At 36.1% G+C, this 24,659-nt stretch overlaps 1 protein-coding gene across 1 annotated transcript in view; it reads left to right on the top strand.

The window, feature by feature from the left end:
* The window catches only part of smpd2a (sphingomyelin phosphodiesterase 2a), a 33,589-nt gene that overhangs the window by 5,165 nt on the left and 3,765 nt on the right, over positions 1 to 24,659 (top strand). Inside the window, exons 3-10 of the mRNA XM_056449941.1 lie at positions 146 to 242; positions 3,168 to 3,244; positions 8,690 to 8,783; positions 11,252 to 11,341; positions 11,446 to 11,528; positions 13,937 to 14,069; positions 14,169 to 14,273; positions 16,747 to 16,885. Coding sequence (XP_056305916.1) covers positions 146 to 242; positions 3,168 to 3,244; positions 8,690 to 8,783; positions 11,252 to 11,341; positions 11,446 to 11,528; positions 13,937 to 14,069; positions 14,169 to 14,273; positions 16,747 to 16,885 — 818 coding nt within the window. The remainder of the gene's footprint in view (positions 1 to 145; positions 243 to 3,167; positions 3,245 to 8,689; positions 8,784 to 11,251; positions 11,342 to 11,445; positions 11,529 to 13,936; positions 14,070 to 14,168; positions 14,274 to 16,746; positions 16,886 to 24,659) is intronic.

Below are 24,659 nucleotides of genomic sequence, written 5' to 3' on the forward strand. Positions count from 1 at the left end.
GACATTTTGCAGTAACCTGAATTCATCAGGTTTTGCTGTGTGTGTGTGTTTACTGTAAATTTGGAGGACAGATAATAACCACATGTGTTTAATGGGTGAAAAGCAAATGGAAAGACAATAGTGAGTGTGTCTTTGTGTTTTTCAGGGGTATTCGGTTCCTCAGTAAGCTCTGTGCGCAGCGGTATGAGATGATCGGGGAGTTGCTGGGCCGAGAGCAGCACGACATCGCACTCTTGCAGGAAGTGGGTTACACTGTACACTTCTAACACTCTTATCCTCCACTGTCTTCAGGGACTCACTCAACTCTTAGCTCTGGATTTTGCTTAATTTCCTTGATGGACGAATAACAGCACTTTCTAAACAGATATTTTTAAAGAAAAGAGTTGGGGTCAAGAAGATGCTCATCGAAGCTGCAATATTTTATTAGAAATACAGTAAAGCAGTAACATTTTGAAATATTGTTGCAATTAATTTCCCATTTACATGATCCTTTATAAATCATTCTGAAATTACTATATGATGCTTTCCTGATTTTTTGGTGAATAAAAAGTATCAAAAAGTATATATAATATAAGAAAATATAAAAATATAAGTGTATATAATATAAATATTATATTAATTAAATATTATATAAATTTAATTAAATATTAAATATAAATATATACAGTTGCAATCAGAATTATTAGCCCCCCTGTTTATTTTATTTTTTTTTCCCAAGAGAGAATGGAAGATTTTTTAACACTTTTTTTAAACATAATGGTATTAAATATTAAATAGCTTTAATAACTCATTTCTAATAACCGATTTATTTTATCTTTGCCATGATGACCCTAAATAATATTTGACTAGATATTTTTCAAGACACTTTTATACAGCTTAAAGTGACATTTAAAGGATTAACTAGGTTAATTAAACTAGGCAGGTTAGGGTAATATGCAAGTTATTGTATAATAATGGTTTGTTATGTAGACTATCAAAAAATATTGTTAATAATTTTAAGCTTAAAATGTTTTTTTTATTAAAAACTGATTTTAACCTAGCCAAAATAAAACAAATAAGACTTTCTTCAAAAGAAAAATTATTATCAGACATACTGTGTCCTTGCTCTGTTAAACATTATTTGGGAAATATTTTAAAAAGAGGGGCTAATAATTCTGATTGCGACTGTAAATATTATATAGGAATATATGAAATATATAAAATAAAATATATAAAATAGAGTATATAAAATATAAGTATTTTTGTCAATGTATAGATTTAATAAAAAAAGATTCATATTTCTGGAGTTAGTACCATAAAATGTAATAAAACCTGGAAGTCTGTTTTTTATTTATTGATCTTTATTTATATTTATTTATCTTTAACCTCAAAGTTAAACTCAAAAAAATATAATATAATATAATATAATATAATATAATATAATATAATATAATATAATATAATATAATATAATATAATATAATGTAATATAATATAATATAATATAATTAGTGGTGGGCCGTTATCGGGGTTAACATGCTGCGTTAACGCGGGACTCTTATTGGGCGATAAACAAAATATCGCCGTTAATCTATTCTCAAAGTTGGGTTGGAAGCTGGGTCTATTCTACGCAAGCTATGACGACTTTCACCTTGATATTTTAGCGCGGATTTATACCTGGCCGAATTGATCTGTAGGGGGCGAGAACGAGTTGTCGAACCACAGTAGGTAATTTCCTACTGTGAAATTACCACATCAAACGTGACGTGCTAACATGGATGCAGATCACTAGAGTGAATCTGATTAATGTTAGCTCCACATCTAACTATCAGGCACCTTTAGAGTTTATGCGTTCGAGTAAAACATATACAAATAAAATGGACCGGGTGCTTTTTAAAATAAATGAAGGTGAATAAAAGTCAAACCGGTGAGCCGTCTGACAAAACAAGTCCCCTTCTGAATCAAATCAGCAGGATGCCCTACTGGATCTTTCACTTACTTCGAAGACACTACTGACTACGCTTACATGGACATCTGCAATCTAGTTATTTGCCTGAATAGACAATAATATAATTAATGTGTTTATGTGAAGTGCTTTCATGTAAGAGTTTTCTGTAATTTTGGGTGACTTTAGCTGCATTTCAGCAGTTTCACCTTCACTCATGAACATTTCATTCATGCCCCTTTGACAAACTGGGGTATTAGACGCAAGTAAGGGGTAAGGACTGGTGAGAGTGTTATGGAATTTAATAACGCACGCCAAATGGAAAGAAAAAAACTTCCACAGTTTGCAATGTGCGTGTTTGTGTGTGTGTGTGTGTGTGTGTGCGTGCGGTCCTTTACTGACAGCCGCGTGTGTGGATCTTGTCGGAAAATATGGTGAAAAGTCCTACATGACGGTAATAGTTTGATTGCGGTGTTTACTTCAATAATGCCACTAATATTTGCATACTCCACATCTTAATTCCATTACTGTTTAGTTCAGCTATGACTTTAGTCGGATTAAGGTGATCAAAAAAAAAAAAAAAAATACGCTGTTTGGAGCTTATGTAGGCCTACATTTCAAAATTCATGCTTAACTGAGTAAATAGTTAGTAAACACAAGTACATCTTATTGAAAGTAATTTATTTTCATCATCAATTATCATAGAACAGTTTCTCATGCAGTTTGTGGTGCATTTTGGAAACAGGAGATAAGCCCCTGGTCTAATGCGCCACCTGGCTTTAGAAACCCGTTTTCAAAGACCTACTTTTAGTCGTTATTTGGGTAGCACACATATTCTGAATGCCTTCGGCAAAATTCATATGAGCCATTTTAATCTAGATTATTTCCAAGATTACAGTGAGATTAATCTAGATTAAAAAAAAATTATCTATGCCCACCTAATAATATAATATAATATAATATAATATAATATAATATAATATAATATAATATAATATAATATAATATAATATAATATAATATAAAAAGTTAGGGAATTTAAAAGTTATACTAGTTCTTGAAATGTCATGGAAGCTAAAGCAGTTTATATTAAATTTATGCTGAGTTCCAAAACATTGTATTGCATTGTATTCAATTGTATTTGTGTAGCTTTTTTAAAAACTAAATGTCCTTATAAATTGACTTGAGCATGCACATAAACCTACTTTTTTTCTGATCTGTATATATTTTGACCTTGATGTAGGTGTGGAGTGAAAGAGATTTCCTGTTCCTGAAGAGAAAGCTCTCCTGCTCTCATCCTTACACACACTATTTCAAGAGGTCAGTTCAGCTCGCCGGGGCGGGAAGGACTTTGAATGTTGCTTTGTACTTCAAAGCATTTGGGATTTTGAAAGAGAGACTCTGAAACCTTCTGATCAGCGATCAAGTGGCTGGACGCACTAAACATTCCTGAGCTCGTGCAGAGAGTGAGATTCATGGAAAAAAGCTAATAAAATCACTCCTTAAAGGGCCAGTTCACACAAGTTTAAACTTCTTGGACTCACTTATTTATTAGTATGATTCCTGCAGGGTAAAATCATCAGGGTAATGTATTTAATACATTCCTAAAATGTATTAAAAACTGAAAAGTCAATTTAGAGAAATGTAACGCCCTTAAAAAGTACTTAAAAGTCTTAAAAGGTAATTTACAAGATATTAAATTATGCTAAATATTGCCTGTATTTAATCTGCAAATATAGGGATGATGTATTGTTTATAAAAATCAATACATTTCTGCTAGATTTGACATCACACTGCTTTGTTTACTGCAGTAACCAAGGACCGTTAACAACACCGTTTTTCCTGCAGTTTTAGGTGCCGACTGCTAGATTAGCATTTATTTTCAGTAGCCTGTATGGATAACGTTTTAGTTTACGATTAGTTTCTAACAAACAGTATTCAGTAAATATCCTACAAGTTATAATGTCGCAAATATTACCGCTTAAAACCTAAATTGCCGATGTGGTCTTAAAATGTATGGACAGAGGCTTAAAAAAATGGTCTTAAATGGTATTAAATTTCAGTCTCTGATTTGTGTGTATACTGTTGATTCAGATCTGCATGCATATCTTAAGCATTTACTTTAATGGAAACACAAAAGGATACATTTTGACATTTCCAGAAGATTTCAAGAAGTTTATATCCAAAATTAGTTGTATATAGTTCTCTTTGTGCGTTTCATGAAGGATATAATGTCTGCAATGTGATTTTATTTTTGGGTGCACTGTACCTTTAAGGAGTTAAAAGTCTTTTTATTGATTATTCCATCATATACAGAGTATCTTCAGTCAACCTTTATGTTTTATCCTTATCATGATGAGACAAGAAAAGCACTATTCTTAAGGCATACAATCAATAAAGCTGATTTAGCAGAACTTGTAATCAACTTATCTCGGAAGCAAAACGAATGTGTCTACTGGAAAACGAAATGCTTACAAAACCATATGGTAAATGATAAGCTTTCAACCTTTAACAGTATTTGTGGTGATTGCTAATATGGCTCACCCTTATGCCATCTTTTCATTATCTTTGACATTATCGTATGATTAGTGCATTTCTAAACCATTTTCTGTCACATCTATTTCTTATTTTTAGTTCATTTAATACATAACAAAATTAAATAAATTTAAATGAAATGCTACAACTTAATAGAGACTATATAAATGTTAAAACAAACGCTAATAAAATGACACAAGCAGACAAAAACTTTGAAATGAAAATTATAGCAGGTATTATTAAAAAATATTATCTTATTGAAAATGTTTGCAAGGAAAAAATACTATAGCAGAGCTGCTAAAATTGCATTGACCCACTCTAAACAAACGACAATATGTTCAATAAAAATAAAAAAAATAAATTAAAAAAAACACATATGTTTATTAAGGCAAATCAGTGAAAATAACTACGATGAACATAAAATAATTATTTAGGACATAGTTATTCATAAAAAACATTCATTTTATCATGTATTTTATCATTTGGGAGACACAAATGACTTACAAATGTAGATAATAGAAGTAATGAATGCATGTTAATGTACCAAATATAATTTTATTGAAATTTTAATTTTGCACATTACAGAAAAGGGGTTAAAATATGTTTTAATGCAAGAATACTGAAAAAAGCCACAAAACGGCCCATTTCCATTGAGTGGTATGATACTGTACAGTTTGGTAAGCTCTTATGGCTGTTTCCACTGTCAAGGGGTACCTAAAAGTGAACCATACCATATCAGTTTTTTTAGTACGAAAAAAGGGTACCAAAAGGCTGAGCTAGACGCGCAGCTGAACACTATTGGTTAACTGAGATACATCAATTGAAGAAGCAGGAGAACTAAAACAAAGGAACTGCCATTTTTAAAAACACAGCCGAGACATTACATCATAATAAAATATACATATAATAACAAGCCATGGTCGACACCAGCTCAAACAAACCTTGTCGCCGTCTTGAAAAACAACAGCAAAGCCAAGAAGAACAAAATCTGCCGTGTCCTGTTGTTGTTTTATGAGCCCGTCTAAAAGTGCGAGTGGTTTAAGTTTCTCCAGAGAGCTCGCTGAGCGTCTATATTTGAAATAACGTACTTCTTGAGCACATATTAATAAGGTGCAAGATCATTGAAGCGCTTCTGACATCCGATCCTTTCAGAAAGGGACAAACGCTAGAGTGAAGACAAAGTGCCATGTAGGGCTGTGCAATTAATCGAAAATTCGATTTCGATTTTGGCTTCTAACAATTATGAAAAAAACATTGTTTAACATAAAACGAGTATTGCATCGTATACCGCCCCTTTCCAGTTGTGTACATTTGTTGCTCTGCAAAGCTCAGTTCCACATGAAAATGACTAAAAGCATGTACTGTAATCTAACGTATGCAGCATGGGATTCATGTTTTTAAAAGCGCGAAAGAGATCGCATGCTGTTTTGTGCATGCGCGCTCAGTCTCAGAGACGAGCAGAGCACACATATCTAAAATCATCTTATTGTGTGCGCTTTAATGGTCAAATACATGCAAATTTGTGTCAAAACGCGGTGTTTAGTGATTATTCATATTAACCCTCATTTGTGTAATAAACAAACGAGATGAGAATCAAAAGACACGTGAAAGTGAAACCATTAATCAGAATCGCACTACTCTTAAAGTAACAGTGCACAATATTCCTGCTGCCAACTGTTTTTATCATTAATCAAACAGCAACAGGACAAAATCACTTACTGCTCTTGAGTGAAGGACTGTTGTAGCTATAATTATTATTATTTTTTTTCTTACAGTAAAGATGATTAAAGCACAGTTTGTTTCATATTTTTATTCTATTGTATTTATTTCCCTTTCCTTATTTACAGGGAGGAAAATATTATTAGTGTACATATACAGTTGAAGTCAGAATTATTAGCTCTCCTGATATATAGTCCCTCGTTTCCCCCAATTTCTGTTTAATGGAAAGATTTTTTTTCAACCCATTTCTAAACATAATAGATTTTATAACTCATTTCTAATAACTGATTTATTTTATCTTTGCTATGATGACAGCACATAATATTTGACTAGATATTTTCAAGATACTAGTATTCAGATTAAAGTGCGATTCAAAGGCCTAATTGGTGTAATTAGGCAAGTCAATAGTAGTAATATATTGCTTAGTAATATAATATAGTAGTAATATATTGCTTAAGGGGGCTAATAACACTGACCTTAAAATGGGTTTCAAAATGTTTAAACCTGCTTTTATTCTATCCAAAATAAAACATACGCCTTTCTCCAGAAGAAAAAGTATTATAGGAAATACTGTAAAACAATCCTTGCCCTGTTAAACATCGTTTGGGGAATATTTATAAAAATAAAAATAAAAAATTCATAGGAGAACAAATAATTTTTGACTTCAACTGATAATCGTTTTGAATAATCGTGATTACAATTATGACCAAAATAATCGTGATTATGATGTGATTAGAACCATTTTGGGGTGTGTTTCCTAAAACAGTCATTAGCCAAATAAGATTGTTATTACAAACATAGTTTGCCACTGTGTTTCCTGAAGTGTTCCAACACACATTCACAAATGTGTGTGGCTGGAACTAGAGTACACCTCTAGAGCTGTAGTTAGAAACAGACTGTGGATCTCCAACAGTGGTTTAGTGGTTTATACTATGGATCTAGAGTTCTAAAAACACTTGTCAGTACATCTTTTGTTTATAGAATGATGCATTGTACTTTGCCACAAATTACATTGTTGTTTGGTAAACACACCTCTGGTTAAACACTGTCAATCTGAAATAGTATAAATAATTCAATGAACCTACAGCTCAACCTGTATTTAAAAAAAACAAAAAAAAAAAAAAAAAAAAAACAGCATGAACTGTATGCATATATTCATAACTTGAATGTTGTCTGGTTTGACTTTTGTTTCAGATAGAGAAAAGAAGCTTTGAGTTGGTAAATTTAATTTAATTTAAAGGACGCTCATTCCTTTACATATAACTATGACGATAACTTACACAATCTATATATAGACTACACTGTAAAAAATTATTTGTTTTATCAACTTAGTTAAGTCATCTTGTTGCATTGTCTCAGTTAGGTTGTATTGACAAAGTTTTCTTAAATTAAAATAGTTTAGTTGACAGAGTTAAATAATTAACCCAACTGCTTATTTCAAGTTAACTTGATTTGCAAAGTTTAGTTTAAATAGGTTAACTTACCTTATCAAGTTAGCAGAACTTGCCAAGCTTAGTTTAAATACATTAACTTACATTTTCAAGTTCACTGAACTTAATCTATCAGATTTTCTGAAAAAGAAACAGAACAGACAATTAAATACATTACACATTTTATTACATGTAAGGGTTTTTTTTTTTCTGAAATATTAGTCTACTGTAAACGGAAAGTCTACTGTATTGTATGCGGAAAAAAAGAGATGCTTAATAAAATCTTACCTGTTTTAAGTCAGTCTGGCCTCTGGGAATGTGCCGCAACCTTTAGAATATGAGAAAATTAAATTTGGGTAAATTATTGTAAATTGTAAAAATACTGGTAAAATCTTACCTTTAATAAGTCAGTCTCCTCTCTGGGAACAACCTTAAAAATGAGAAATGTACATTTAATTGAATTACTATGAATATTTTTCCAAAATATTTTCTACTTTATATAAATGGGTGGTCCATTAAAATCTATATAAAAATGTTTGTAGTAGATTAGTCAGGGAACTAGAAAAGTACTATTTTCATACACATATTGAGCTATTGCAAATTCTAAGCTTTATAAAGGTGGCCAAACTACACATGCTTCAGCAAAGGTCTAATCTGGTCTAGAAACATTTATACTGTGAACAGTACATTGACATTCAGTTCATATATGTCATTTTACAAGTTATAACACAAATTTGATGAAGCATTACTTACCAATTGTGAAGCAGGATGATTTTTGAATAGCTATTAAAGTTTTTACTTAATGTTTGACCCCAGTCAATAATCTCTTATCAGCCACTCTGAACAGCCTAGCAACTGGTATTGAAACATCTTAGCCACCACAAAACCACCACCAATAAGACCCTGCCCGCTCTACCTGTAATTTGTAGCAGCACTCCGTTCCCTATTATTCAGTGTAGCTCAAATCTTATATATAATGATATAATGGAATGTGTGTATTCATAGATACTTCCACAGTGAGGGATGCTTACAGTGTATCTTGCATGTTCTTGTCTGTAAACAGTGTGTGTTGTGTTTTCAGTGGGGTCATTGGCAGTGGTCTTGCTGTGTTCTCCAAACACAGAATCCAGGACGCTCTGCTTTACCAGTACTCTCTCAATGGATATCCATATATGGTCAGTTACTTCACCAAACTTCATTCTGATCTATCTATCTATCTATCTGTCTGTCTGTCTGTCTGCCTGCCTGCCTGCCTGCCTGCCTGCCTGCCTATCTATCTATCTATCTATCTATCTATCTATCTATCTATCTATCTATCTATCTATCTATCTATCTATCTATCTATCTATCTATCTATCTATCTATCTATCTATCTATCTATCTATCTATCTATCTATCTATCTATCTATCTATCTATCTATCTATCTATCTATCTATCTATCTATTAGGGGTGTATTCGGTGCGCCACGATGCAGATGGGGACAATTCGATATCGGTTCAGTAATAGATCATAACTGGTTATTACGTACTGACGTCATTTATCTCCTATGAGCGATGTTGCAGTAGACAGCGCTCAAAAAGCAAGTGGGATAATGTTTAGATTAGTTTATTTGCTATAAATGCTCATGCTGTCTTCAGTGCATTTATTGGGGTTTGTATTGTTGTGGTGTTCTCCAGTGCACGTTCAGGAGGTGTGACTTTCGATGGCGATTTGTATAGTGGGACATAGGATTTCAGTGCTATCAGGCTAATGTTAGCATTTTTCAAGAGCAGCTACAACTTTATAAGTATAATTAGTCAATGACAAATATATCTGAATGTAAGACATACAAGTTTCAATAAAAATGGCCATAAAATGTATTTTATCTTACCATAAAGGCTTGTTGTTGGCACATCTTGCAGTTTAATTTAACCATATTTAAAACCAGTAGTAATAATGCTTAAAGAGATAGCTCAATCAAAATGAAGTCATTCAAAATGAAATCATTCAGTTCAACAGTTCAACACAAAAGGCGATGTTTTAAATCATGCTGATGATGGTTGCCATTGACCTACATAGTAATTAGTTTTTCCTACTATGGAAGTCAATGGGTAAAATCAACCAGTATTCTTCAAAATATCTTCTTTTGTGTTCAACAGAAGAAAGAAACTCATAAAGGTTAAAAAACATATGAGTGAGTTTATACTCTTTAAGTGGGTCAAGCAAACAATAGAAAGTGTAAGTTCAGCTGGCTACATTAATGAAAATATTAAACAATAATATATTTAAAATAAGCATCATGGTGGAGCAGTGGGTAGCACGATCACCTCATAGCAAGAAGGTCGCTGGTTCGAGCCTCGGCTGGGTCAGTTGGCATTTCTAAGTGGAGTTTGCATGTTCTGCCGGTATTCGCGTGGGTTTCCTTTGGGTGCTCCACTTTCCCCCACAATTCAAAGACATGCAGACTAGGTGAATTGAATAAGCTAAATTGGCTGTAGTGTGTGGGTGTGAATGAGTGTTTATGGGTGTTTCCCAGTGTTGGGTTGCAGCTGTAAGGGCATCTGCTGTGTAAAACATATGATAGATAAGTTGGCGGTTCATTCCGCTGTGGCAACCCCTGATTAATAAAGGGACTAAGCCTAAAAGAAAATGAATCAGTGAATGAATATTTAAAATAATTTAAATTGTAAAGCCATTAAGTATCTGAAACATGGTACAATTAATGTGTTATTTCTGTAATCATTTTCAATGAATTCATAAGTGTACTTTTCACAAAGAAAATAATGTGGCAGATTCAGTATAGAAAACAAATATAAAAATTCCAGCCTTATCACCACTTGAAAATGCCATGCATAATAAAATTATATTGTCCCCAAGGGGTATTACATATACCATATTATTTTGAAACAGAAGTGAGAGGAGGGTCTTGGCTGCACATATGTTAGTGCGTTATGAGCAGAATGCAGACTACTTTAAAATGTACTAAACATACAGCAGGCAAAACCAATTTAACATACTGCATCAGTCATATTATACTCCCAAAAAACTTCATATGTTTAATTCTAATTTATCCTCAAAATGTCAAAGGTGCAGCTGAAGGAGACTTTTTTGGAGTTGTCCTGTGTTGTCTGATTTTTGAGAATATATAATTGACATGTCATCAAATGTTACAGATATCTAACTCTATGATCCTAGAATCTGGATATTAGGGCACACTGAACTACTAGATGCATCTCATCATAAAAAAAATATATATAGGAACGGCGGGGAAAATTTTTTAATTAACTGGAAACCTTCTCGCTTTTCATCTACTAAACATTAAATCAACAAACTTATTTCCTACTGCACTCCTGAGAAAATACTGTCAGAAGATCACCATGGACTTTTGAAACTTTTCTGGTATATCTACCTCTTATTTGCATGTTCTATATATAATTTCTATTACTATTATTATTATTATTATTAATTTTTTTTTATTTATTTCTCTGATATTGGGTTTGTTTTTTTTTTCTTTTTTTTGCTTTTGGGGGAAAGAAAAACGAAGATGTGTTTTGTTTCTCATACTGTAACTGATGTTAAAATGATACATGTTTCTTTGACAATTAATGAGAATTAAATTATCTGTTTGTTGTGTATGTATTTATGTGTGTGTGTTCATTTCAGCTGAGTCATGGCGACTGGTTTGGAGGTAAAGCAGTTGGACTGGTCATTGTAGAAGTTTTTGGGTTAAAGGCACACGTCTACGTTACTCATGTAAGTGCGATCTGGCTTTAATAGCTGTTCTTCATGTTCACTTGTGTTTATTTATGAGTAACTGGAGATGACTCGCCTTCAGCAATGATATGTTTTCCTCTCAGTTACATGCCGAGTACTCCAGGGCTCAAGATGGATACCTGCCTCACAGAATAGTGCAGTCATGGGAACTGCAGCAGTTTGTCCGGTAAGAGGAAGCATGTTTTGTAACTGAGTTCAAGAAAAAAGAGGTCACATATACAGGACCATTCATTTCTATTAGCACCGTAAATATGAGCAGAGAAGACTGTGGAAAAAGAATGTGTTTATTGTTTCATTTTCTCAAGATATTAACAGAAAAAAGAGTTTGTTTGGTTGATTGTTTAGACCAGGGGTGCCCAGAATTTTCTTATGAAGGGCCAAAATCCAAACTTGATTGAGGGTAGTGGGCAGAAGCTAAATATACCAAACTGTATTACATTTAAGTTGCCATGATAATTTCCTAATTTAATAATATCTCATTTATAACACAATAAATAAATATAAATATATATATATATATATATATATATATATATATATATATATATATATATATATATATATATATATATATATATATATATATATATATATATATATATATATATATATATATACACAAAAAGAAAACATTTTCACCCTGATTAATTCACATTTAATTTAAACATATAATTTCAGATTTTTTTTTTTTTGTAGCTCAGCAATTCAACAAACAAACAAAAGTTTATGTAAAATAAGAAATGACGATCTCTGTTTGAGGGATTCACCCCAACCTTCCCTCCATCTCTTCTGATTCGTTGGCAGGCAAATTCAAAGGTTAGCATGGGCCAACTTTGGCCCGCTGGCCAGGGGCATTGCTAGAAATAAAGCTCTACTGAGGCAAGCAGTATATATATTATAAATACAAAACAAATGTTTATTATTAAATAAAAAGTATTATTGTTATTATACAATTATTCTAAATAATCTTAAATAAAACTGGAAAACAATGGGGCACGTGCCCCAGTAAATTTGGTCTAGTGACGCCCCTGTCGCGGGCCCTAGTTTGGGAATCTCTGGTTTAGACTTTATTAATCTCAAATGGGAAATTTACATCACAGCAGAACTCTCCATATATAAAATAAATGGTAATAAATATTCATACAATAAGGTTGTTTTCAATGCAGAATTTTGCCACATTAAAATAAAAACCTGTATTACCTGCTCTACTCATAATGTGGTCTATAGGTTAAAATGTCCATGCCAAAAGATATATATATATATATATATAGGGAAGTCATCAGGTCAGTTAAAGTTGCAAATTAGTGAACATAAATCGATATAACTTTGGCAGTAACAAGACATTTTATAGATTTCGGACATGACGTTAAACAACTAGAATGTATAGGAATTAAGGAAGTAGTTGAGGTGATCTGATTAAAAGATTATTACAAAGAGAAGAGTTCTGGATTGATAAATTAAAATCACTTACACCAAGAGGAATTAATTAGGATATGGACAGTTCTGTGTATCTTTAATGGTTTCTTGTTTATTTATAATATTGTGGATCATGGATTTTGAGTATGTAATGATACGAATAATGAGATGAAAATGTATTTTTAATGTTTTGCACTGTCAGAATTTCATTGCGTTAACGTAATATGACATGAATAAGTGAATGATGATAATTGATATGTTAGATAATGCTTTTAAAGGTGAAGGAAAATAGTTCTTGTGTGGTTAATTACATTATATTGAAATGAAAATGCAATTGTTTTAAACCATTAAGTGGTCTTTTAACTAATGTGTGTCATGATCACCAGCGATCTAACCACTAGAGTTTGCTGGTAAACATTCAGTTTCACACAAACTACAAATCTGGACTACAGGTCCCAGTAGTGCCCCACACACACAACCGGTTCCTGATCCTGACTGATTGCATACACACAGCTGATGCTGCTCAAGTACTGGTGATTACACACACATATATACAGCTCACTTTGAGACACACAGTGCTGAGTCTTGTTAACTGTTATCATGACATTACAATGCGTTTCCTTTGTCTGCCTTTGCTCTGTTTTTGATCCTCGCCTTGTTTTATTCCTGTCTGCTGCCTGCCTTCTGATCATCTGCCTGTGTATCTTACTACGAGTCTGGATTGCCCATAAACATAAGTTTGTTCCTGTTTTTCCCACTGCTTGCCTGATCGTTCTAATAAACCTGCATTTGGATCCGCACCCCTTTTGTCAGTGTCACTCCCTGGGTTACAATGATGTAATGTAATTGACTAGGATAAAAGAATGGAGTGAGAGCATTGTGTCACACACTGAGGAAGGCATTGTCCCGAAACGTCTGTGTTTTGTATCCCCTAAGAATGTAATGTAAAGCTATACAAAGTGAGTGCAGATCATGACCTTCAAAATAAGATTTGTCACCAAAAATCATGCCGCTAGCCAAAACACACAAAAAGTAATGGCCAAATTAAGACTCAAAATCACCTTAGACCGGATGAAAACATCCCCAACAACACATAAGGGTTAAACACATAAGGCTCTGCAGTTTCATAAACTCACCCTACATGTATGTCCTCTTCAGCCACACATCCCATGGAGCAGATCTGGTGATTTTGGGAGGGGATCTAAACATGCACCCTCAGGACCTCGGAAACCGTCTTCTCAGGTCCCACACTGGACTCAGAGACTGCTATACTGAAACTGACAAGTTTGATGTAAGCTCACTCCTTTTAAATTCGTAAAATATAAGTTTTGTTTTGTTTTTTAAATCTTCAGTTATAAACATAAACATAAATCATTGTTGCTCTTGACAGGGCTGTGAAGATGGCCACACACTAATAGCAAACAATCACTTCACAAAGAAGCAAGATCTCATTCCTTTTGAGAAGGGCATCAGGATCGACTATATTCTCATGAAGGTAAACACATTCTCCAAGGAGGCAAAGGAGACAGTGGCCACCGACTCTCATTGCTTGACCAGTTATCCTGAGGCACTTTTTTTTAAATCACATTTTTATGTATGACGTGTTGATGTGCACACTCACATTGGTGTGTTTTTTTTAGTCAGGAGATGTTAAATGTCAGCAATAAATGCAAGTAAATATTTTCTTGTGTGTGCAGGCCTTTACATTTGCTTATTTAGCAGATGCCTTTATCCAAAGCAAGGTTAAAAGAAGAACTTCAAATCATCAGATATTTGCAGTAAATTAATTCTATGACAAGTTTAAGTTACCAAGGATAAGGAGAGTAAAGAGTGGGTTTTACAGGTGGCTTATCAAGCCCACTTACCTGTGGTGCAAGCTTAGAAATGCACAATGTTTTCAGAAAAATGGAGTTTTGATAAGATAGTGTCTGGTGCATACGGAGAGCATTGTGTCCTTCAGGTGGTTTGACACCTTTAGACTTTTCACAAATTAATCTAATAAATAAATAGTGGTATTCATAGGAAGACTAATAACTCAATAACTTGATATCCTCCACTTCTTGATGTCAAGCCTAATCCTGAAATTATTTCTACAAGGGTTTTCTTAGTGATCAATAAGTCAATTCAAGATGAAAACGACATCTCTGGTACACGGACCAAAATAAAACCTGCAGTGTTTGCCAAAACTAATGAAAAATATGTTTACTCGCAAAAACTACAGCAAAACATCAGTAAAATGTAAAGTAAACTAAATATAGAGTATGTAATATTTGTTACTGTGCTTATATAGTTATTATTTTTGGAAAAATGCTTAAAAAGTACTAACCTGATGAATATACTGTATTAGAACAAAGCATTGCTAATGTTTGTTGTAAAAAAATAAATGAGTGAAAGAGAAGAAAACCCAGTGCAGACTTGAAAAAAGCATAATTTCTTTATTGAGACGTGTTGGTTAATCTGCAGTCATACAGCGTCTTCAAGAAGTCTATGTATCTGCAGAGCCTACTGGAGGTCTGCAGTCTACGAGTTTTATTACAAGTCTAAATTGAGTCAAATATGTCCTGTCTATAATGTCTTCTTAGGAGGAGGGGAGATGGCTAAACAAAGCATGCTAACATAGTATTGGAGTCAGCATGATATCTGGCATATACTGTAGGTGTTAAAAACCTGCCCAGCTACTGACTACACAAGTTAATCAATAAAGGGGGTTTCTTTGGCCTGAATCACCTGAAGACAAAGGTAGAGCATTCTGCCCGTAGCATTTGCATCACTTTGGCTCAGCCAGTAGTCAGATAGACAAAGGGTAAATGTCCCTCGTGGCTGGCCTGTTAATGAAATTATATAATAAAAACCCAAAGAATATAACTTCTCAGTTATATGTAGATTATTGTTCGTTTGAAACTAGATTATATAAATTTATATTCCCACATGTTTAAACAAAAGAAACAAAAGAATAAACTAATAATCAAAGGCTATGGTTTCCATAGTCTCTGTAGTTTCAACACAATCTCACAGCAACTCGTAACTTTTTGATTTAGTGGCTTTAGTGGTATGAATTCATACGATCTAATTTGTACAATATAGTGCGATTTGCTCATCCCTCAATGACGGTTGGGTTTAGGGCTGGGGTTAGGTGCCACGCTTCCTTTTTAAAATCATACAATTTCGTACGACTGAACTCTGTACGAATTAGCCACTAAACTGACAAAACATAAAATACCTACGTTTTCTAGTGAGATCAGGCTGGTAGTTTCTAAAGTTTAGCTCTAAAAACTGTAGTTATCCTGGCAGAATTTGTACTAGATAATAATTTTATTGATTATAATGGGAATTTTGTTGGGTTTAATGTAAACTGTAATGGTCCCCAGTGGGTTTTCTACTGGTAATGTGTTGCCTTCACGGTGGCATGAAACCACTAAACCCTAATTTTGTTCAGTCTTGTTTAGTTTATTCAAATTTTGACAGGACAGGGTATTGCAGCACAATTCACTGAAATGCATCAAACACACTTGAAACAATATTTGACTAATAAAAATACTATATAACATGATAAACAAACAACGTAAAAACAATAGTTAAAAAACATTAAACACTATAAATAATAAGTTATCTATACAACAATTATAGAGCACGAGGAGTAAAGGAGAGTTCATGACGTTTAGCTTTACTCCTGGGTATAGCAAATGTCTTATGTCGCCAAAGAAGGTGGGATGACATTGGAGCCTCAGGCAGGCAACAATGCAGTGGTGATAAACTGTCATTGGTGGCTTACTCACACCTTTCACTCAGTAATAAAATAATAATAAACACTAGCAACCTAATTTTGTACTAGTTTTAATGACTAAAAGTTGTTTGTAATGCTTAATGCTATTTGTAGGGGAGACCATTATAACTTCTGTGATGGTTTCTATTGTTTTTTTGTTCTTGCTGCTCTTTCCAACAGATCACTCAGTGTTTATCTTGTGCAGGACTCTCAGAGAGTGAGCGTGAAATGTGAGTCTCTGTCTACCACCAAGGGTTCAGTGTCTGATAAACCCTTTCCATATTCTGACCATGAAGCTCTGATGGCTGATCTGAACCTGCTGAGCTCACAGGACTGCACTGGCGGTGAGCAGACTCTGATATTTCTCTGATAACTGCACATAACAAAAAAAACCCTGCTTATGTGACTCTCATCACTCTCTCATGACAGCTCTTTAAAGTTCATATAAGAGATTATACTGGGCAGTTTGAATTGCATTTAGTTAGGATTATTATTATGTACAATATGAATAGCACAGATTTGTGTAATTTTTCTGCACAGCATTGTATAGGGCTGGATCGACATTCAGAACCTATAATCGATCAAAATTTTCCTGGACGATGTTTTCAATTACTTTACCTACTGACGTGGCTTCACTCCGTTAAGGCTGAGTTATACTTCTGCCACTTTGCAGCCACATCTGATCTCTGGTCAAGTAGGATGATGGACCCATTCTTAAGGCTTTACTTTGCACTACATTTAAAAGAGATAGAAAGCAACTCAAAGAAGTTTTTGACAAGTAAAGCTTTAAACTTTTTGGGTGAACTATCTCTTTAAAAAAAGATTTTAACTAAGATCTTCATTGCTGGCAAACAGCTGAATGAAATGGCAGAGTTAGTTTAGTTTAGTTTAGTTTAGTTTAGTTTAGTTTAGTTTAGTTTAGTTTAGTTTAGTTTAGTTTAGTTTAGTTTAGTTGATGGCCAGTTCATCTGACATTTATGTTCATTTGCATTCTTTTTTTTTTTTAAATATCCTGCTATGAATGTTATGACTTTAAAAAAATAATAACATGATGAAAATACATCATGTATTTTGGACATGCACGTGTGGATTCTGGTTTAAGGTCAGCATCTTGAGCTAAAGAACACAATGGTGGAAAATCAGGGATGGCTGATGTTAAACTGACGTCTCGACACAGTGTCGAGATCCCTAAGCGCAAGTGTTTCGAAACACTGCACGGAAGCATGATCCAAAACACCCAGATCACGTGACTAAGGTTATTCAAAACACTCAGGTCACATGACTAAAGTGTTTCGAAACACCAGATCATGTGATGTAAGCGATTTAAGCGCTTTGAGACCTGACGAATTTGCGTTTGACTGATAGGGTTGTAAAAAAGACCCCATCTATCTCAGATAACCTTGTGGACTGTGTGTGTGTGCACAGACTAACAGTGCTTCAAATAACCCGAGTTCGAATCTTAACTTGTACAAATACTCTAAAATTATGACTTTATGTATTTTAATAATGTAAATTTTTTTATGACCAAAACAATTAATTTATTTACAAAGTGTTCATTCAGATGTCAGACCAGTGTTAAAAAAATAAAAACATGTCACAAGAACAGAGCATTTAAAAACTAATGTCTATAACTGCATCCCCCTGGATTCAAACCAATTGGGCCCTACCGGTGCAATGCGGCGCAAGGTAATTGTTGTTTGCTAGTTTCAGCTTGGCTCAAGAGTCGTTTAGACGTTTTGCGCCATACTGTTTAAACAGCAAATGCATTTGCGCTCATATGTGCGCCCATAGGCGTTCTGGTCTAAAAAAGGAGGTGTGTTGAGGCGCATTGCTGGCGCGTTGCTATTTTGAGGAACTTAAATAGACGGTTCAATGGACCAGATCAAAGCTGGTCTATTGTCCTGCGCAGACGTTTTTTCGCGCCCCGCCGCTGCAGTTTCTGGTGTTTTTTACTTTGGAGGCGTGTCCAAACGCCAGGTAAAGACTATATATTTGAGCACAGTAGGTTTAGCTAGCAGGAGAAGCACTTTAGTATCGGGAGCAACACTGTGTAAGTACATTTAGACCTATTTTCAGTTGCTGTGTTTGGTTAGAGAACACTTAGACTTGTTTTCAGCTGGTTGTGTATGGTTGTAGGACATTTAAAATTGTTTTCAGCTATCTGTGTTTAGTACTAGAAAGTTTAGCCACTGTTTCCTTGGTTACTGTAAGAGCTTGTGTGCCGAGCCGGACGTTTTTTCGCGCCCCGCCGCTGCAGTTTTGGGTGTTTTTTACTTTGGAGGCATGTCCAAACGCCAGGTAAAGACTATATATTTGAGCACAGTAGGTTTAGCTAGCAGGAGAAGCACTTTAGCATCGAGAGCAACACTGTGTAAGTACATTTAGACCTGTTTTCAGTTGCTGTGTTTGGTTAGAGAACACTTAGACTTGTTTTCAGCTGGTTGTGTATGGTTGTAGGACATTTAAAATTGTTTTCAGCTATCTGTGTTTAGTACTAGAAAGTTTAGCCACTGTTTCCTTTGTTACTGTAAGAGCTTGTGTGCCGAGCCGGACGTTTTTTCGCGCCCCGCCGCTGCAGTTTCGGGTGTTTTTTACTCTCGAGATGTGCCCAGCTGAGCTCAATCAGCAAAGCACTCAGGGGTGTATATAAGCGGCTAGTCTCACCGCGGCAGCGGTCGCGGCTGCCTCGCATGAAGGCCGCCTCGTGTGAAGACCGACATGAGTAAAGACCATCTACTCTACCTGCGCGACTCCACTGAGCAAAGACACCGACAAAGCACTTGAGTACTTTTTCTTTATTATTTTACTTTATCTCTGCACTCATTATTGTTTTCCTTGCACTTTTATTATGTGTTTACTAATTCCTGTTGTTACTAACACTCGCAAAGCACGGGAGGTATGCTGCAGGCGCAACCCTCACAACCTTCGATCAATTCATGTATCTGCTATTTCACAACTCTCTCTCTCTGTGGGCCTCTGGAATTGTCAATCTGCTGTTATCAAGGCAGATTTTATTACCTCCATAGCCACTCATTCTGACTTTAATCTCATGGCTCTAAATGAGACCTGGTTGAGACACTGCTACACATGCAGCTCTTTCTACTAATTTCTCTCTTTCCCACACTCCTCGTCAGACAGGGAGAGGGGGTGGGACTGGACTACTGATTTCCAAAGAATGGAAATTCACTCAGAGACTGTCCCTGCCAAAAATCAGCTCCTTTGAATTCCATGCAGTCACCATTATCCACCCCTTCCACATAAATGTGGTTGTCATCTACCGTCTACCGGGTACATTAGGTCACTTCTTAGATGAACTGGATGTTCTTCTACCATCTTTTTCTGATTATGACAATCCCTTGTTGGTGCTAGGTGACTTCAACATTCACACTGAAAGACCTCAAGCTGCTGACTTTCAGACTCTGCTTGCATCTTTTGACCTCAAAAGAGCACCTACTTCTGCTACTCACAAATCAGGTAATCAGCTAGACCTTATTTACACCCGACATTGCCTTGCTGATCAAACACTAGTAACTCCACTACAAACATCGGATCATTTCCTTCTCTCTCTCAACATCCACATTACTCCTGAGCCGCCACACACTCCAACTCTAGTTGCCTTTCGCTGAAACCTACGCTCTCTCTCACCCAATAGACTATCCACCATTGTTTCAAACTCTCTTCCTCCATCTTGCAAACTCTCTGCACTTGATATGAACAGTGCCACTGATACACTCTGCTCCACGCTAGCATCATGTCTAGACAGACTATGTTCTCTTACATCCAGGCCAGCCCATGCCAGTCCTCCTGCACCCTGGCTGTCTGATGTTCTCCGTGAGCATCGCTCAAAACTTCGGGCTGCTGAGAGAATTTGGCGAAAAACTAAAAATCCTGAACAGCTAATAACATGCCAAACTCTTCTGTCTTCTTTCTCGGCTGAGGTTACTTCTGCAAAGCAGACATACTTCCGTCAGAAAGTCAACAGTGCCACCAATCCTCGCTTACTTTTTAAAACATTTTCCTCCCTCCTCTATCCTCCTCCTCCACCCGCATCCTCCACACTCACTACTGATGACTTTGCTACATTCTTTTGCACCAAAACTGCAAAAATCAGTGCTCAATTTGCTGCACCTACAACAAACACACAAGATACAACACCAACACCACACACACTCACCTCTTTGTCCCAGCTCTCTGAGTCTGAGGTGTCCAATCTCGTGCTATCAAGCCATGCAACCACCTGTCCGCTTGATCCCATTCCCTCTCATCTCTTGCAAGCCATTTCTCCTGCAGTCATACCAACACTGACTCACATAATTAACACATCTCTTGATTCTGGTCTATTCCCTACTTCATTTAAGCAGGCTAGGGTAACCCCACTGCTAAAGAAACCCAACCTGGATCAAACGCTACTTGAAAACTACCGACCGGTATCCCTGCTTCCATTCATGGCCAAGATTTTGGAGAAAGTAGTGTTCAATCAAGTCCTGGACTTTCTTACTCAAAACAACCTCATGGACAACAAGCAATCTGGCTTTAAGAAAGGCCACTCAACTGAGACTGCCCTGCTCTCGGTCGTGGAGGATCTCAGACTGGCTAAAGCAGACTCTAAATCATCTGTCCTCATCTTGCTGGATTTATCAGCTGCTTTTGACACTGTAAACCACCAGATCCTGCTATCTACGCTTGAGTCACTGGGCGTCGCAGGCACTGTTATTCAATGGTTCAGTTCTTACCTCTCGGACAGGTCATTCAGGGTGTCTTGGAGGGGAGAGGTGTCCAACCTACAGCATCTAAACACTGGGGTACCTCAGGGCTCTGTTCTTGGGCCAGTTCTCTTCTCTATCTACACGGCATCTTTAGGAACAGTCATCCAGAAACATGGATTTTCCTACCACTGCTATGCTGATGATACCCAGCTATACCTCTCTTTTCACCCTGATGATCCCTCAGTTCCAGCTCGCATTTCAGCCTGCCTGTCAGACATTTCACACTGGATGAAAGATCATCATCTTCAGCTTAACCTCGCGAAAACGGAAATGCTTGAAGTTTCTGCCAACCCGACTCTACACCATAACTTTTCAATCCAGATGGATGGGGCAACCATTACTGCATCCAAAATGGTAAAAAGCCTTGGAGTAACGATTGATGACCAACTAAACTTCTCTGACCACATTTCTAGAACTGCTCGATCTTGCAGATTCGCACTCTATAACATCAGAAAGGTCTGACCCTTCCTATCTGAACATACAGCTCAACTCATTGTTCAAGCTCTTGTTCTCTCCAAACTGGACTATTGCAACTCTCTACTAGCCGGGCTTCAAGCTAATTCTATCAAACCTCTTCAGCTGCTTCAGAACGCAGCAGCACGAGTGGTCTTTGATGAACCCAAAAGAGCACGTCACTCCGCTACTCACCCGTTTGCACTGGCTGCCAGTTGCTGCTCGCATCAAATTCAAAGCTCTGATGTTTGCTTACAAAGCGACCTCTGGCTTTGCTCCTTCGTATCTGCTCTCACTTCTGCAGATTTATGTGCCCTCCAGAAACTTGCGTTTTGTGAATGAACGTTGCCTCGTTGTTCCATCCCTAAGAGGGAAGAAATCACTTTCCCGAACTCTCACATTCAATCTGCCCAGTTGGTGGAATGAACTCCCTAACTACATATGAACAGCAGAGTCACTTGCTGACTTCAAGAAACGACTAAAAACTCAACTGTTTAGTCTCTACTTTCCTTCCTAATCTTAACTGCCTCTCTGGCTATACCACTAACTGTACTCTCTCTCTCTCTCTCAAAAAAAAAAAAAAAAAAAAAAAAAAAAATTACTAATGCTTAGCTTCTTAGACTTTACACACCTGAAACCTGTCTATAGCCCTTGTTCACTGCTGCTCTTATAGTTGTGTAAATTGCTTCCTTGTCCTCATTTGTAAGTCGCTTTAGATAAAAGCGTCTGCTAAATGTAAATGTAAATGTATTACAGCAATACGCAAATATCTTTACAAATGAAAAAGAATTAAAGGATTACAATATTACAAAAACATTTATTTTCTAGCCTACATAAATATAAAAACCACTGCCTCCATGCCTTCTTCATCTCGGGGGGCTTTTTCAGTTCATTCAAAACAATTTGCTTTTGTATAATGTTATCATTATTAGCAGTATTATTCATTGTATGCATATTTATATTTGTTTTATTAAAAACAAGCTTAAATTTGCCCACCTGTCAGGTTTTAGACCATATGGGTCATAGCGTGTGTATTTGGATATAACTCAGTTTTTTGAACACTTCGTTATTATTGTTCATTTATTCGTTTGCTGGAAATTAGAGCTGAATTTAGAAATAGGTTTAAAACAAATCTTTGCGCTTAACAAACAAAATGTATTATTTATAGGCTCATGGATGTCTGTGCGTACAACACGTTTTCCTATCCACGAGAGTGAAAGCGAAAGTAAACAATGAGGAGGCTCATCTCTCATACTCGCGCTGTAGATGCTCTGTTTAACTGTTTTCTCTGTAGAGAAGTGTTCAGTTTTTCCACTTACAAAGTCCGCCATGTAAATAGCAAATGCGCTATGGCATGGCACAACTGGCTCTTGAAGGGAATGGGAGATGAGACTCTGATTGGTTTATTCTCAAAAAACTATAGCTCATTAAGAGAATAAGCTCAACCCTGTTAGACCATGCGCCACGGCGCAAAGTGGAGTTTTCCATCCTTAAAATAGCAAAAGTTTATTCTGACACGCCTTAGGGCTCTATTTTGACGATCCATGCGCAAAGTGCAAAGCGCAGGGCGCAAAAGCATTAAGGGCATATCAGAATCCACTTTTACTATTTTAAGGACGGAAAAATATGCTTTTCACGCCAGCAATGCACCTTAACACGCCTCCTTTTTTAGATCAGAACGCCTATGGGCGCACATATGCATTTGCTATTTAAACAGCGTGGCGCAAAATGTCAAAACGACTCTTGCGCCGAGCTGAAACTAGCAAACAACAATTGTGTCGTGCCTTGTGCCTCATTGCACTGGGTGCGCCTTTAATGCGTTTGCACTCTGCACTTTGGACTTTGCGCATGGATCGTCAAACAAGAGCCCATTATCTCTGCATGCTAGTCTGGAACTCTCACTGCTTCAATAAATGACTTCAAGCCTCAACTCTATAACATGGGGCTTAATACCTCAATTTGCTTAAGTGTTTCTTTGCTGAAGCTGTTCCAGAGCAATCCATAATAAATTACCACTAGGTGTCACTGTAGAGACAGGTTTCGAAACGTTTTGAAGTTTCGACACGTTTGCTTTGACTATTTCAGTGTTTCATGAAGCCTCCCTTTGCCCACCACTATTGAAAATGTCAACTCTGTTATGCCAAGTTCAGACTTCAGACGATTTAAGTAGTCACGTCACAGATGTTTTCACACTGCATGACTATCATGGGGCAGCAACACCCAAAACTCACTCTATTAATGAAATCAAGGTTTGAACCGAACATATGAATGACACCGTCGCTTGAATATGATAGATTGACGTCCCCGTCAATATATTTTTTAATCTCATTAAATAAACCTTACAAAAAGAGACAAAAAAAATTATTAACAAATACCTGTAGACAGGTAGGGCAGCTGAACAAAAGAGTTCCCTGACTATAGCTGTTTTTCCAGGAGAGATCTTACCTAGCTCCCGTGAAAAGAATGAAAACAGGTGAGTCTTCTGGGCCACTGCTTCCCTTTGTTGAAGTAAATAAATAACAAAACATTACCATGAAAATTAATATCCACTACCTGCTACAAAAACAAACACACGAAGCAAAATAGTTAACACATTACGAATAATAAAGGATCAAAAAGATAGCAAAAACATAGCTATAAAAAGAGCGCTATGCGGAGCAATCCTGGCATGTGCGGAGCCCCGGCAGCCAGACAGCATGAGAGCAAGCAAGAGAGAGAGAGACTGAGCCACCATTGACGTCAGCCTTATGTACAAGGAATCCCAATGACGTCACTGGCATCATCCAATCCTGACAAGCCGTTCACAAACTCCACCTAAAACTCACAACCAAAAGAAAGCACACAACCATACCAAAATCAAAAAACTAACACAGACTCACCCAACACCCCCAATAATGGT

This window comes from Danio aesculapii, chromosome 23, assembly GCF_903798145.1.
Source record: "Danio aesculapii chromosome 23, fDanAes4.1, whole genome shotgun sequence".
In the NCBI taxonomy this organism is placed as follows: domain Eukaryota; kingdom Metazoa; phylum Chordata; class Actinopteri; order Cypriniformes; family Danionidae; genus Danio; species Danio aesculapii.